Here is a 13,726-nt window from a genome sequence, read left to right on the forward strand (position 1 = left end):
AGGAAAGGCAAGGAAGTGACTAGACTGTTTATTTTGTGAAAAAAATCACTGAAATGAATTTGGTGTTGAGCACTTTTCTGTATGCATTATATCACACTTGAAGATAAATATACCCATTAAACAGAATAAAATCAGTTAACAGAGTCAAAGTCAAGGTCTCTCTGCTTTTATGGTAGCTATTTTAGTAGGAAGAAAAGGAGCACACATCAGCTTCAATTCTATCTGGTTGCTGGATCCTCCCCATAATCCATAGTTAGATGAAATTCAATTTTGTTGGTAACTAGTCGTAATCTAACTATAGGGTGGCTGTTCTTTCATTTCTGGCTTCTCTATGGCAAGTTACACAAAGCTTCAACTTGCTCATCATTTTCAGTTTCATTCAAGCTTAAATGTAATATGGAAACCTTCAAAAGTAAAAAGTCATGTTGCTGCGGGACCAGAATCATCTCTAATAGATAGGTTGTAAGAATCGGTTACCATCTATAAGGCACATTTTTAAAAAAATGTTGCATCTTATTTGTAACCCCCAAATACATTAATCTGTAATCAAACTAGGAATGCAAACATGGGCTCCTCAAAACACTGAAAAAAAATCAGGATAATCTGATTCTCACTAAGTACTTTTCAATCTCACACTGCATTTACTCTTACTTTGAAAAAGTCATTTTTTTAAAACAGCTGAATTGATTTTTAAAAAATATTCCTTGTTTCTAACAGTTATCTGATGCTTTCATGCTTAATAATAATACGAGAGGAGGGGGTAGAGGGAGGATAAGGAAGGAAGTAGCAGCAGCGGGAGGAGGAGAAGGGAAAGTTAATGGCTAACATGTTGGACTGCTTACTATATACCATGTATGCTTTTCACAGCTATTGATGTACTATTATTCCACTTTGCCCTCACACAATCTTTTGATGTTGGTGATCACAGCAGCTATTGTTCAAAGTGCTGGACAGTGCCCAGAGGGGCACTGTCTTAAACCACCACTGCTCTGGGGAGGCCCAGGAGGACAGTGCAGGCTCCAGGACTAGGTGTGCTCGGTTCCAGTCCTGACCGTCAGCCACTTATACCTGCTGTGCAACCTTGGGGAAGTCACTTAATCTCTCTATGGCTCAGTTTCCTCATCTGTAATATCAAAAACAATAGCATCTGCTTCTGAGGTACTATTGTCTCGCTGGGCTTATAAATGTTAATTATTATTATAACACATGCTTTAATTGAAACATGAATTAGCATCTACTGTATATTATACTTTCACATATGCATAGAAAATATGCAAACAGGAGGGGAAATATAAGCATATCACGTTGAAGCTTTCAAATTTCACATTGAAGCTTTCAAATTTCAGCATTATTTTGGTTTTTAGCTCCACCCCTATAGTCTACAGCAATGCCTGGCACATAGTTAGCACTCAATAAATACTTTTGAGTGAAAGAATGAATGAATAAATGAATAAACAATTTTGATAACTAAAATTGGGAATATGGGCATGAAACAGAAAAGTTCGTTAAAGTGTTTCAAATTCTAATCAAAAGATATTCTTTTTCTGACACGAGGAAAGAGATCATTTCTTTTCCCATTAAGTGGTGGAAGTTTTCAGCAAAAGGGAATTGTCTAGCAGGACTTTAATGAGCCCAAAACAAATAAATATCTACAGGGGCACATGAAGAAACACACATTTAAAAAGGAGAACTTTTCTTTGGAAATAAAGGCAAAATTAATTAGCACTTCCTCTTAAATATACCAAAAATATTAGACAAACGTGTCTACTGAATATTATAGTATGCTTTTAATAAGACTAAAATTTTATGTTTAACCCTGGCACTGACTGCAATGAGAAGGTTCTTTTAAAGTTTCCCTCAAAATGCTAAAGGCATGAGTCAATACTTTCACATAGGCATAGAAAATATGCAAACAGAGGGGAAATATAAGCATATCACCTGAGGGAAAAGCAGGCTGCCCCAGAGGGCCTCCCAGGACAGCACTCATGACCACGTCCTCCTTGGCCTTGCTACCACCGCACCTCATTCTCAGGACATCAAGAGCAGCTCTCTCTCTCTTCTCTATTTCCTTATACATCTCCCTCCCCTCAACCAAGGCATAAGGCAAATATCTAAATCCCAAGTGCTGATTTATCAACTGACTATGTAACATAAAAACTGTTGCTGAGTCTAACACATTCAGGTTGGCAAAACTGCTGCATTTTCTCCTTCTATATCCATAATTACATTAAGGAGTAAAATCACTGGCATAAGTTTGCCAGGTAAAATGGACCTAGAACAAATAGTGAGTGGGATTAAGGACTAACCACCTATTTCATAGCACTTAGCAAAAGGAGCCTACTCTATCCACCTCCGTGGGAGAAAAGGACTTATTGCTGGGATTGTAACACTCAAATCTACAGCCTAAGCTCCCTTTCCTTGGGTAGTTCTTGAGGGAACGTGGCCAATATTTGCCTCTGTGACTCACATAATCTAAAAAATGTAGGTTTTCTTTATATGTGTCAACACATTAAATCAGAACACAATCAGGACTTCTTGGCCTTGAAATTATTTTTTTAAATGCCTTTACCTAACCTGTGATTTGCAAGAATTACAAAGTTTAACTTTCAAAAGATAATCTCGTTTCTTTCATTTCCAAATTTTAATCAAAAGCCTTACTTTAACCCCTACATACTGATGGGCAATTAAATATTCATAAAAACTTAATATTTATTAAAAACAAGACTGAAAATGGTACAGCATAATCTTAATTATATTTTTTAAATAAAATGGACAAAGTGACTGTGAAAGGAGCTAGAAAAGAGTTGCAAAACATAATTTGTTGCTGATGAATTAATAAGACAGCACACACTGAGCCATATCTAGGTATGGCTTTAAGGTATAGAAAGGTATTCTTTAAAGGTATAGAAAAGTCTAGTGATATGTACTGAAGAAACATCGTCCTCAATAGCCCTTACTTTTATATCTTACATTGATGTTTGCATCACATCGAACATTTTATAACCAGTACTGATAAGGCTCTTCCATTCTTAACTTATCCCAAGTCCCCACTCTTCCCCTACTCCACTCTAAGATTTTAAGCTTCATTCTAATAAAAGCCATGCGTTCTTTATGGTTATGCCCATGGAACCTGTCCACAGTAGACACTCTAATGGTAGCAGAATGGGTGATGTGACTGGCTCTGTATTCAGTTACTTATAGCACTTTTTAACTGAATACCAACGATACACAATCACCTATCATTGGTTACTTGATTTTTTAAGCATAATTTTAGCTTTAAATAGTTCAACATTTAGAGTTTATATATCCCTATAATTTACTCTGACTTCCAGGGGTAAGTGTCACCAAGATAGGAGCTATAAGTACCTGTTTGCATACTTAAAAAGGCAAGCAGCTAGACTACCATGAGTGATTGCTTAAGAAAATAATCTGCATCCATAGGAACAGAGATGAAGACTACTATATCATCCTTCCTGCTTATACTCTAAAGACTTTCCTCCACCTTAGTTTCCTCCAACAACTAATTAGATAATCAAAGAGTCTGCCTGGGAAAGAGAAAGGTTTCCTCAACATCACAAAGTCTCTTTCTATAAGGCATGGTTTGAGCTAACATCTTTTTAATGTGCTTTTTTAAGCTTAATATTCTTTTCCCTTTTTCAAACCATGAAGTTGCCTTGTGTACATAAAGAATATAACAAGTGTAAAGAAAGAATAAAATCATAAAAACTATAAGCTAGTAAAACAAGTATTAAAAAGTGCAGAGTAGTGGCAGATTTTACCTTACGTATATTTTACCACAATAAAAAAAAAAAGGTAGAGTAACCAATAGAAGATGGAAGACTAACATCAGGAGGCAGTACATATGCAGTCTGTTACAATTGTGTAATGAAACCCAGGTGAAGAGTTCGAACATCCTTACAAAAGTACCAAAGAAACAAAAGCATCAAAACAAACAAAGTCAGACATTAAAAGGGAGGAATTTTGCATGCCATGGTAAAGCTGCTTCTTTTTACCAAAGAAAAAAGTAAAAAAGAAATGTCAAAATCATTTCCATATCCCTTGAACCACAGTGTCAAATACTTCTTTTAATTTATCAACTACCCATGGTATACAAGAAACCCTCCCTTGAAATTAGGAATGCACTGGAGAAAAAGATACTCCAAACGCAAGAAAATTATGTACTGGACAAACACGATCATCCAACGTAGCATGGTAATCTAATCTCAGCACACTTTTCTTATACAACTGCTGGACTGCAGTGATGGTTCAAACTCTCCTTACCTAAAGGAATGTGAAAAGGCTTGCAATCTGTAAGAAGCCAGAGTAAGCATTAAAAAAGAAAGAAGTTCTGATAAATCTAAAACAATTAAATAACCTAAGTTTTAAACATATAATGTTTTCCCTGGGCTCTAAACTGCTACACAATTCAGTCAGCATAGAGAAAATGAACACCTAATAGATACATACATAATTGTCAAAAGAGTTCAAGAAAGCTATATTTATTACAGTATGCTTAGACAATGACAGTCTAAATATAATGAGCGAGGAATTTGTTCTTTTGGTGTAAAGTATAACACATAAATTGACCAAATCTATTCAACCAAGAAATTCTGGTTGTAAGATACACTTTCCCCACAAATGCAAAACACAAAGCCATGCAATCTGAGCATTTTTTTTAAAACACAAATCTTGCATGCCAACAGAAGCACAGCTGACTTAAACCACATTTGTCATTTTCATCACTATCCTAATCCACATGAGTGAAGGGGGGGCACAAAAGCACTGTGAAGTGGTTTTATAAAAATGGCAAGGAAAACTCTGCAGACTAATCTAAATGAAAAAAAAAAAAAAAAAAAAGCAACAACTCAAAATCAAGATTTTGGCCTAAGCATGAACATAGTTACAGCTTACCAGTTAGAATAAAACAGTGCACAAATGAGCATGTTGTAATCACACCGTGATATAAAATGTCACATATAGAACGTGAAGCCAAATCTGAATCGAAGCGTGCACTTCAGTGCTCCTGTAGTCATCCTTAGCAACACACCAGGCTCTGCCCACAATCACAAATTTGCAACCAAAGACATACTTACCCTGCATGATCATGAAGAACTAAAAAGACACAGAAGTTCACAACCAGAATTTTTCAACAACCTTAAATGATCATCAGATGATCATTTGATGTTAGAATGCTAGGCCTAGAAGACCTTAGATGAGCCTTCCAGGTACTGGTTTGAAGGAGTGCCCTCCCTCACTCTAACAGGAGTAGCTAGCATCAACTAGAGCCAAGGTCAGGAAACAGATGCAACAACAATAACATTTTAATTTGCGTCAGCTACTTAATGAGCAAGGAAAAATGAGGACATACTTTACATCTTCCAGCTTTTTGGTGATGACTGAGCCAACAGACGAAAAAGCAGCTGAGGCCTTCTGTCCAGCCTGGGATAAGGTTTCAGATGTCTTCTTGTAACTATATTAAATTATAAACACACAGAGCAAAAGAAGGGTCAGCTCATCTTTTCTAATATCAATTGTTTCAAGTGCAGTGGTCACCACCTGCTGGAGAACTCTCAAAAAGAGAAAACATTTTTCAGGACTTCTAAAATCCTTCATAACCAGCAGAGCGGCATCACCACATCTTCGTATGCTCAGCCCTAAGCTCAGGCACAATCTTCTGCAGTGCCCTAATCCAGCCAGAAAGACAGAGTCCTATAAAGGCAGGGCCAAAGAAGTCAAGGTAAGGGCTAAAAATAATCATCAAACCAAGATGAAAATAAGCAAGGGCCTGAAAGAACTCATACCTCTTGTTCTTTTCTCACATAATCCAAACAAAACAAAAATGAAATCAAATTCCTCAGATGCCTTTGTCAACTTGATTTCCTAAAAAAGGGCCGGAAGCAATTAGTAGTTGGCGTAAGTAGGACCCATTTGTATTTTATTATCCAAATACATTTTATGGGCATACTTTTTAAAAATTTTTGCATGTCTTTAGAGAGCTACCAAATACGGACTTGATGGACTTTCAACAAAGTATGTAAAATATGCAATGCTTAAAATTATTCTAGTGTGGTATCTGCTATCACGCAAAGCTATAATTTACCACCTCCTTCCCAGCTACCTGGAGATTAGAGAAGAGAAAAGCAAAAACAAAAAAATGACGACAACAACAACAACAAAAAACAAAATAATATCGTACCTACCAAAACAATTCCCACATTATGGGAAAGAATGCTCAGGCATTTTTACTTACCCTGTCAAGATCAAATACCAATAAAAAACATGGTTCATGGTAATACTGTTGAAAAAATAGTTTCCTGTATGTTTTCCCACTGCCAACTTAGATGGGTAGAAGATGGACCAAAAGATTGGGGACTCAAGTACTGTCATGTTAAATGCAGTTGGCCTCACTTCTGATAGTTAAATTGTAAAACAACTTCTGCGCTCACCAGCTCTGCAGGTGGCTCTCAATACAGAAGACAGAGCAGTTCGGTTTCTGCTGCTAGAAGCTTGCTCCTCCTTGTGCCGGGAAACAAAACTGCATTATGATAATGGTATATCATAGCATGTGTGGTCAAAAAGACAAAAAGCCTAAGGGATTGACCTCTGCCAAGAGCATATATCTGAGACTATGACCTGAGAATCTTATGATACCTACAGAGCAAGGTTAAAAAAATAACCTGAGTTTTAATTCCCACTCCACATTTTGAGAGGTTTGTGACATGAAAACTTAATTTGTCTGAGCCTGTTTCCTTATCCAGGGTTATCTTGCCACCCATTCTTACTGGGTTATTCTGAGGACTAAAGGACAAAATGTACATATTTGTGGCAAGTCAATACATAACACTTATGGAATTTGAATTTTATTTCTCCAACTGGCTAGCTTTCTTTCTATTCCTTAGAATAAGTGGTCTGGAAAAATCGAAGTTACAAAAAAAGGCAGGCACACTTGAAAATCAAAAAAAAAAGGGTGCCGTGTCGTCCAAAGAAAAGCTGCTGAAGCATCCTTATCCTCTTTTTCTTCCCCTCTCCAGACAAAAGGCACAACAGTGTCCTTTACATTCCCAAGGAAAGTGTATGATCAAGGAAACATACGCAGATGTTGCTGTCACGTCTTGCCACCCTTTGGCAATGTTCTGTTTTAGTTCCTGTAGAGAATTGATTCCAAGTTTCCGCTTGATCTCTGCTAGATGCTTCTCTTTTGCTGCTAACACTTGAGACAGAGTCTGGATTTCTTCTTCTACCTATGAGGAAGGGGTTTGGGGTAAGATTATAGCAAAAGTCATTCAGTAAGTTAAGATTATTACCACAGAACTATATCCAAAATTCCAGTCATTAAACATTTTTTTGAATCATTTATCTTTCTCTCTAAAAACAATGTATAATGTTGTTGAGTAAACTGGTTACTTGCTGATCTCTCCTGTAGAGTTCTCTTTCCTCCTCCATGGGAGCTCTTTACAATCCCATCTTAAGCTGTTTTTGGCCTTCTCCTCTCTCCCTATACTTCCTTACTCAGCTATCTCATGTAGGTTTAGGACTCAAATTTCTACACAGATAATACTTAATAAAGCACTCTAACATCCACTCTCCCGACCTGTGGGTCTGCCTTCCCAGCCTAGACATTTCTATTTGAATGCCTACAAAACTTGTATTTGTATACTAAATCAAAATAATCTCCATCCCCTACCAAAACACACACAACCAAGCCAAACCCAAATCCAATCTCCTTGCATATTTGATATGAGTATATATACTGGATACATATACTCAATCCCTGTGTCTGGCAAAGTCATGGCCATAATAAATCAAACCGCCTCCTCAGGAGAGCCCTGCTCTCAAGGGTTTCATGTGAACCCCTTGATGCTGACTGCCCAGACTTGACTAGGTGGTTAGAGGTGGAGCCTGACCCATGGACAGCCACCCATCAAGAGCCAGTGGATGAGCCCAGTGTGAAAAGAGGTGCTCAACTATTCGTCTCTCTCACTCAGGAATCTAGTTTGAGAAGTGAGATGACATTGCGAGTAGAAGCTGAAAAAACTTGAAGAAGCCTTGAGGTATAGGTAGGCTACAGTGAGATTATGAAAGGTATGGAAAGCTTAAATATGCTTGAGGAATCTAAAACTATAAGCAGAAGCTATGAAGAAAAGGAAAAAACGGACAGAGTAGAACAAAAGGCTAATCCACGAAAACAGGGAAAATGGTGGACTCTCTGTTTCAGAACCAGGGAAAAGGGTGGACTGCCTATTTCAGAGAGAAATAGACACCATGTGGAAGAGACTTTAGGTCCCAGGAAATTGAAAATCTAGGTCCCTAAAGTATATCGATTAACATTCAAGACCCTCAGAGAAATGTGTCTCCTGGCTTGTTGCAAAGCCATATTCTCAGCCCCGACCTGCACAGTATTTCTATGATTTCAAAGACAACATGCCCTTTAAAAATAACATAGAGTATTGCTCAGTCAAATGTTTTCACAGATGTTTAAATCTTTAGAGAACACAAAACAAAGAAAATTAGTGCAACGGAGAAAAGGATAAATCAAATGTGATGCAGCTGCCAAGAAAAAAAAAAAGAAGAAGAAAAAGAACCTACAACACCACTCTCAGACAAGATTAACTGGAACAGAGGTCCCTCAGAACAAATAAATAATCCCCTGTGCTTGTCAGAGTCACAAGTACTGGACCCAGTTTTGTAAGTCACATTTTAAGATGTACATTGACGAAGTGGAATACGAGAAGAAAAGGACAAAAAAAGAGGAAAGAATAAGGTTCAAAATTAAGTAAATTAAATGATTTGCCCAAAGTCATCAAACAAATAATGTAGGAACCAGAATTCCTATCTAGGTTTTCTGAATGCACGTCTCAGTTTACTGGCTGAATTCTCATGTACACTCTCTTAAGCTTCCCACTTCCTCTGTCTCTACTTCAAGCTCCAAAGCCTCAGACACTTCTAAGAATAGACTTAAATGGTAAGTTTCCCACCCCTTAGCACTTCTCTGAGGTACTCACTTCCTCTAATGAAAGCTGCAAAGACAAACCACTCTAAATCTTTCTGAACAATGCACAACACAGTATATTCCCCACCTTTGTTGGTTAGCTTGTGCTGCTAACACACCTAGCCCAGCACATCATGGCTGCCGATTCCTTAATTCAATATATACATGTAAAACAGAGTGACCTTAAAAGCATAAAGAGCATGATTAAGAATCTCTGATGTGTCTATCACTATATACAAAGATCAACTCAAAATGGACTAAGAACCCAAAACCATAAAACTACTAGAAGAAAACATAGGAGAAACACTTCAGGGCATTGGTCTAGACAAAGATTTTACGGCTAAGACCTCAGAAACACAGGCAACAAAAACAAAAATAGACAAATGGGACTAAATTCAAGGAAATCATCAACAGAGTGAAGAGATAACCTGTAGAATGGGAGAGAACATTTGCAAACTATTCATCTGACAAGGGACTAATATCCAAAATATACAAGGAACTCAATTCAACAGCAAAACAAACAAGCAATCCCATTTAAAAAGTGGGCAAAGGATCTAAATAGACATTTCTCAGAAGAGACATATAAATGGCCAACAAATATATTAAAAATGCTCAACATCACTAATCATCAGGGAAATGCAAATCAAAATCAAAATGAGGTATCACCTCACACCTGTTATTATGCCTGTTATCAAAAAACCAAAAAATAACAGATGCTGGCAAGGATCCAGAGAAAATGAAACTCTTATACACTGTTGCTGGGAATATAAATTAGTACAGCCACTATGAAAAACAGTATGGAGGTTTCTCAGAAAAACTTAAAATAGAAATACCACATAATTCAGCAATCCCACTACTGGGTTACTTATCCAAAGGAAAGGAAATCAGTGTATCAAAGGGATACCTACACCCCCATGTTTATTGCAGCACTATTTACAATACCCAAGTGTCCATCAACAGGTGAATGGATAAAGAAAATGTAGTATACACAATGGAATACAATTCTGCCATAAAAAAGAATGAAATCCTGTAATTTGCAGCAACACGGATGAGCCTAGAGAACAATACGTTAAGCAGAATAAATCAGGCACAGAAAGATAAATACTGCATGTTCTTACTCACATGTGGAAGCCAAGAAAAAACTCTGAACCCATCTAAGTAGAGAGTAAAGTTGTGGGTGTTAGAGGTTGGGAAAGGGAGGATGCCGAGAGGTTGTGCTTCAAACGACACTGTCATGAAAGTAAAAGACAACCAACAGAATGGGGAAAATATTGGCAAATTACATACCTAATAAGAGTCTAGTATCTAGAACATATAAAGAAACTTACAACTCAATAAAAAGACAATCCAATTAGAAAATGGGCAAAGGACTTAAATAGACATTTCTCCCAAGATATACAAATGACCAATAAGCACATGAAAAGATGCTTAACACCATTCATTAGTAATTTGAGAAATGCAAATCAAAACCACAAGGAGATACCACTTCATACCCATTAGGATGGTTATAATTAAAAAAAACAGAGATTAATAAGTGTTGGCAAGGATGTGGAGAAATTGGAACCCTCAGACACAGCTGGTGAGAATGTAAAATGAAGTTGGGCAGCAAAGCAGTTTGACAGCTCCTCAAAAAGTTAAACATAGAGCTACCATATGACCCAGCAACTCCACTCCTAGGTATATATAACAAAGAGAATTGAAAACACATCCAGGCTGGGTGCAATGGCTCATGGCTGTAATCCCAGCATTTTGGGAGGCCAAGGTGGACAGATCACTTGAGGTCAGGGGTTTGAGACCAGCCTGGCTAACATGGTGAAAACCCATACTACTAAAACACAAAAATTAGCCAGGCATGGTGGTGGCGTGCCTATAATCCCAGCTACTCAGGAGGCTGAGGCAGGAGAATCACTTCAACCTAGGAGGCAGAGGTTGCAGTGAGCTGAGATCATGCTACTACACTCCAGCCTGGGCAACAGAGCAAGACTCTTCTCCAAAAACAAACAAGCAACAATAAAAAGAAAACATACATCCATACAAAAAGCTGTACACAATTGCTTACAGCGGCATTATTCATAACAGTCCTGAAGTTCAGCCACTGTGGAACACAATTTGGATACTTCTCAAAGAACTTAATACAGAGCTACCATTCAATGGCAGCAATCCCATTACTGGGTATAGAAATTGTTCTACCAAAAAAACACCTGCACTCATATGTTTATTGCATCACTATTCACAATAGCAAAGACAAGAAACCAACCCAGGTGCCCACTGTCCAATGTGGTACATATACATCATGGAATACTATGCAGCCCCTAAAAAGTACAAAATCATGTCCTTTGCTGCAACATGGATACAGTTGGAGGCCATCTTCCTAATCAAATTAACACAAAAATGGAAAACCAAATACCACATGTTCTGACTTATAAGTGGGAGCTAAACACTGGGTATACACAGACACAAAGATGGGAACACTAAACACTGGGGATTCCAGAAGTGGAGAGGGAGAGTTGGGGGAAAGAGCTGAAAAACCATGTTCACTACTTGGGCAACAGGATCATTAGAAGCCCAAACCTCAACATCATGAGGCATTACCATGTAACAAACCCGCACATGTACCCCCTGAATCTAAAATTTTTTAAATAAAAAATTTAAGTTTAAAAATGTTTTAAAAGGGACTATAAAGAAAATGAAAAGGAAAATCCACAGAATGGGAGAAAATATTTACAAATCATATAGCTGGTAACTTCATTTGTTAAATAAAGACTATGTTTCCTCTTCCATCAATCATAATAGCACCTGCCCCATAAGACTGTTGTAATAATTAATGAAATAATGCACGTAAAGAGCTCAGTTTAACACCTCCCACACAGCATGTAGTCTATAGACATTAGGTGCTATTACTATTATTTTTATTTTGTTGATAATAAAACAATACTGAGAACTGTCAAGGATTTGAAAAAAAATGGTCTTTCAAAACACTGTAAGAAATATGCTGGATAGCATTTTGGCCATGTTGCTATATACTCTTAAAAACCATTAGACCCAGGCATAATGCTACTTCCAGGACTTTATCCTAAAGCGCTAATTAAAGAAGTGCATAAAAACTTACATGAAGGTATTTTCATCAAACTATTATTCATAATAGCAAAAAATGGAAACAATCCAAATGTTTATAAATAATATAAATTAAAAATGAGCTTGCGGAAATTCAAAATGGACTACGCAGCAATTTAAAATGAGGTTGCACAAGAGTATATTGGCATAAAAATGTTTTTGAAAATCAGTTAAGTGGGAAAAGGTTATCTGTATTCTAATGCCCTCTACAAATATAAAAATATATGGCTGGGCATGGTGGCCCACGCCTGTAATCCCAGGACTTTGGGAGGCCAAGGCAGGTGGATCACCTGAGTTCAGGAGTTCAAGACCAGCCTGGCCTACATGACAAAACCCCATCTCTGCTAAAAATACAGAAATTAGCTGGGCATGTAGTCCCAGCTACTCAGGAGGCTGAGGCAGGAGAATCGCTTGAACCTGGGAGGCAGAGGTTGCAGTGAGTCAAGATTATGCCACCACACTCCAGCCTGGGCAACAACAGAGTGAAACTCTGTCTCAAAAAACAAAACAAAACAAAACAAAAAAACAACCACACAAATGGTTTATCACCCATCTGCCTTACCCATTCTATCCCCACCTTGTTTATAAAACTTTGGGCGAAAAAATGAGTAGTACAAACAGACAGAAGATCATAGAGATGACTTGAACAATACCATACATCAACTGGACCTAACATATATATGTACAGAACAGCTCACCCCAAATTAGTAGAAATACACTGTTCTCAAATGCACATGAAACATTCTCCAGGACAGAGTATACGTTAGGCAACAAAACAAGTCTCAATAAACTTAAAGTCATACAAAGCACCTTTTCCAACCACCACCATGAAACTGGAAATCAAAAACAAGAGGAAAACCAGAAAATTCACAACTATGTAATAATCAAACCACACACTTTTAAACAACCAATGGGCCAAAAAAGAAGTCACAAAGGAAATTAGAAAACACCTTGAAATGAAGGAAAACAAAAACAGTGTATTAAAACTTTTGGGATGCAGTTGAAGCACTGTCAGTAAGAAATGTATAGTTATAAATGCCTACATTAAAAAAAATCTCAATAACCTAACTCTACACCTTAAGGAATTAGAGAAAAATTTAAAAAATAGAAAACTACACCCAAAGCTAAGAGAAGGAAGGGAATAAGGAAGAGATTAGATATTAGAGTAAAGATAAAATGGACAAGAGGAAACAATAGAGAGAATGAATAAAAGCAAAAATTCATTCTTTAAAAAGATCAACAGTGCATTAAGGGTTAAAAAAAAGAAAAAGACGGCCAGGCGCAGTGGCTCATGCCTGTAATCCCAGCACTTTGGGAGGCCAAGGTGGGCAGATCACCTGAGGTGAGGAGTTGGAGACCAGTCATGCCAACACACTGAAACCCCGTCTCTACCAAAAATACAAAAATTAGCTGGGAGTGGTGGCACGTGCCTGTAATCCCAGCTATTGGGGAGGCTGAGGCAGGAGAATCGCTTGAACCTGGGAGGCAGAGGTTGCAGTGAGACGAGATCACACCACTGCACTCCAGCCTGGGCAACAGAGTGAGGCTCCATCTCAAAACAAACAAAAAAAAAGAAGTTCAAGACCAGCCTGGCCAACATGGTGAAACCTCGTCTCTACTAAA

The 13,726-nt window shown here is 37.6% G+C and overlaps 1 protein-coding gene across 3 annotated transcripts in view; it reads right to left on the reverse strand.

Moving 5' to 3' along the window:
- The window catches only part of TPD52 (tumor protein D52), a 257,001-nt gene that overhangs the window by 132,249 nt on the left and 111,026 nt on the right, over positions 1 to 13,726 (reverse strand). For 2 of the 3 annotated variants that reach the window (XM_003831276.5, XM_057303033.2), the window contains exons 3-4: positions 7,093 to 7,241; positions 5,369 to 5,470 (exon numbers count right to left, since the gene is read on the reverse strand). In XM_003831276.5, the coding sequence (XP_003831324.1) occupies positions 5,369 to 5,470; positions 7,093 to 7,241 (251 nt within the window). Of the gene's footprint in view, positions 1 to 4,281; positions 4,309 to 5,368; positions 5,471 to 7,092; positions 7,242 to 13,726 lie in introns of all 3 variants that reach the window. The other variant, XM_003831277.8, reaches the window with a different exon arrangement.

Source organism: Pan paniscus, chromosome 7 (genome assembly GCF_029289425.2).
Source record: "Pan paniscus chromosome 7, NHGRI_mPanPan1-v2.0_pri, whole genome shotgun sequence".
Taxonomy (NCBI): Eukaryota; Metazoa; Chordata; class Mammalia; order Primates; family Hominidae; genus Pan; species Pan paniscus.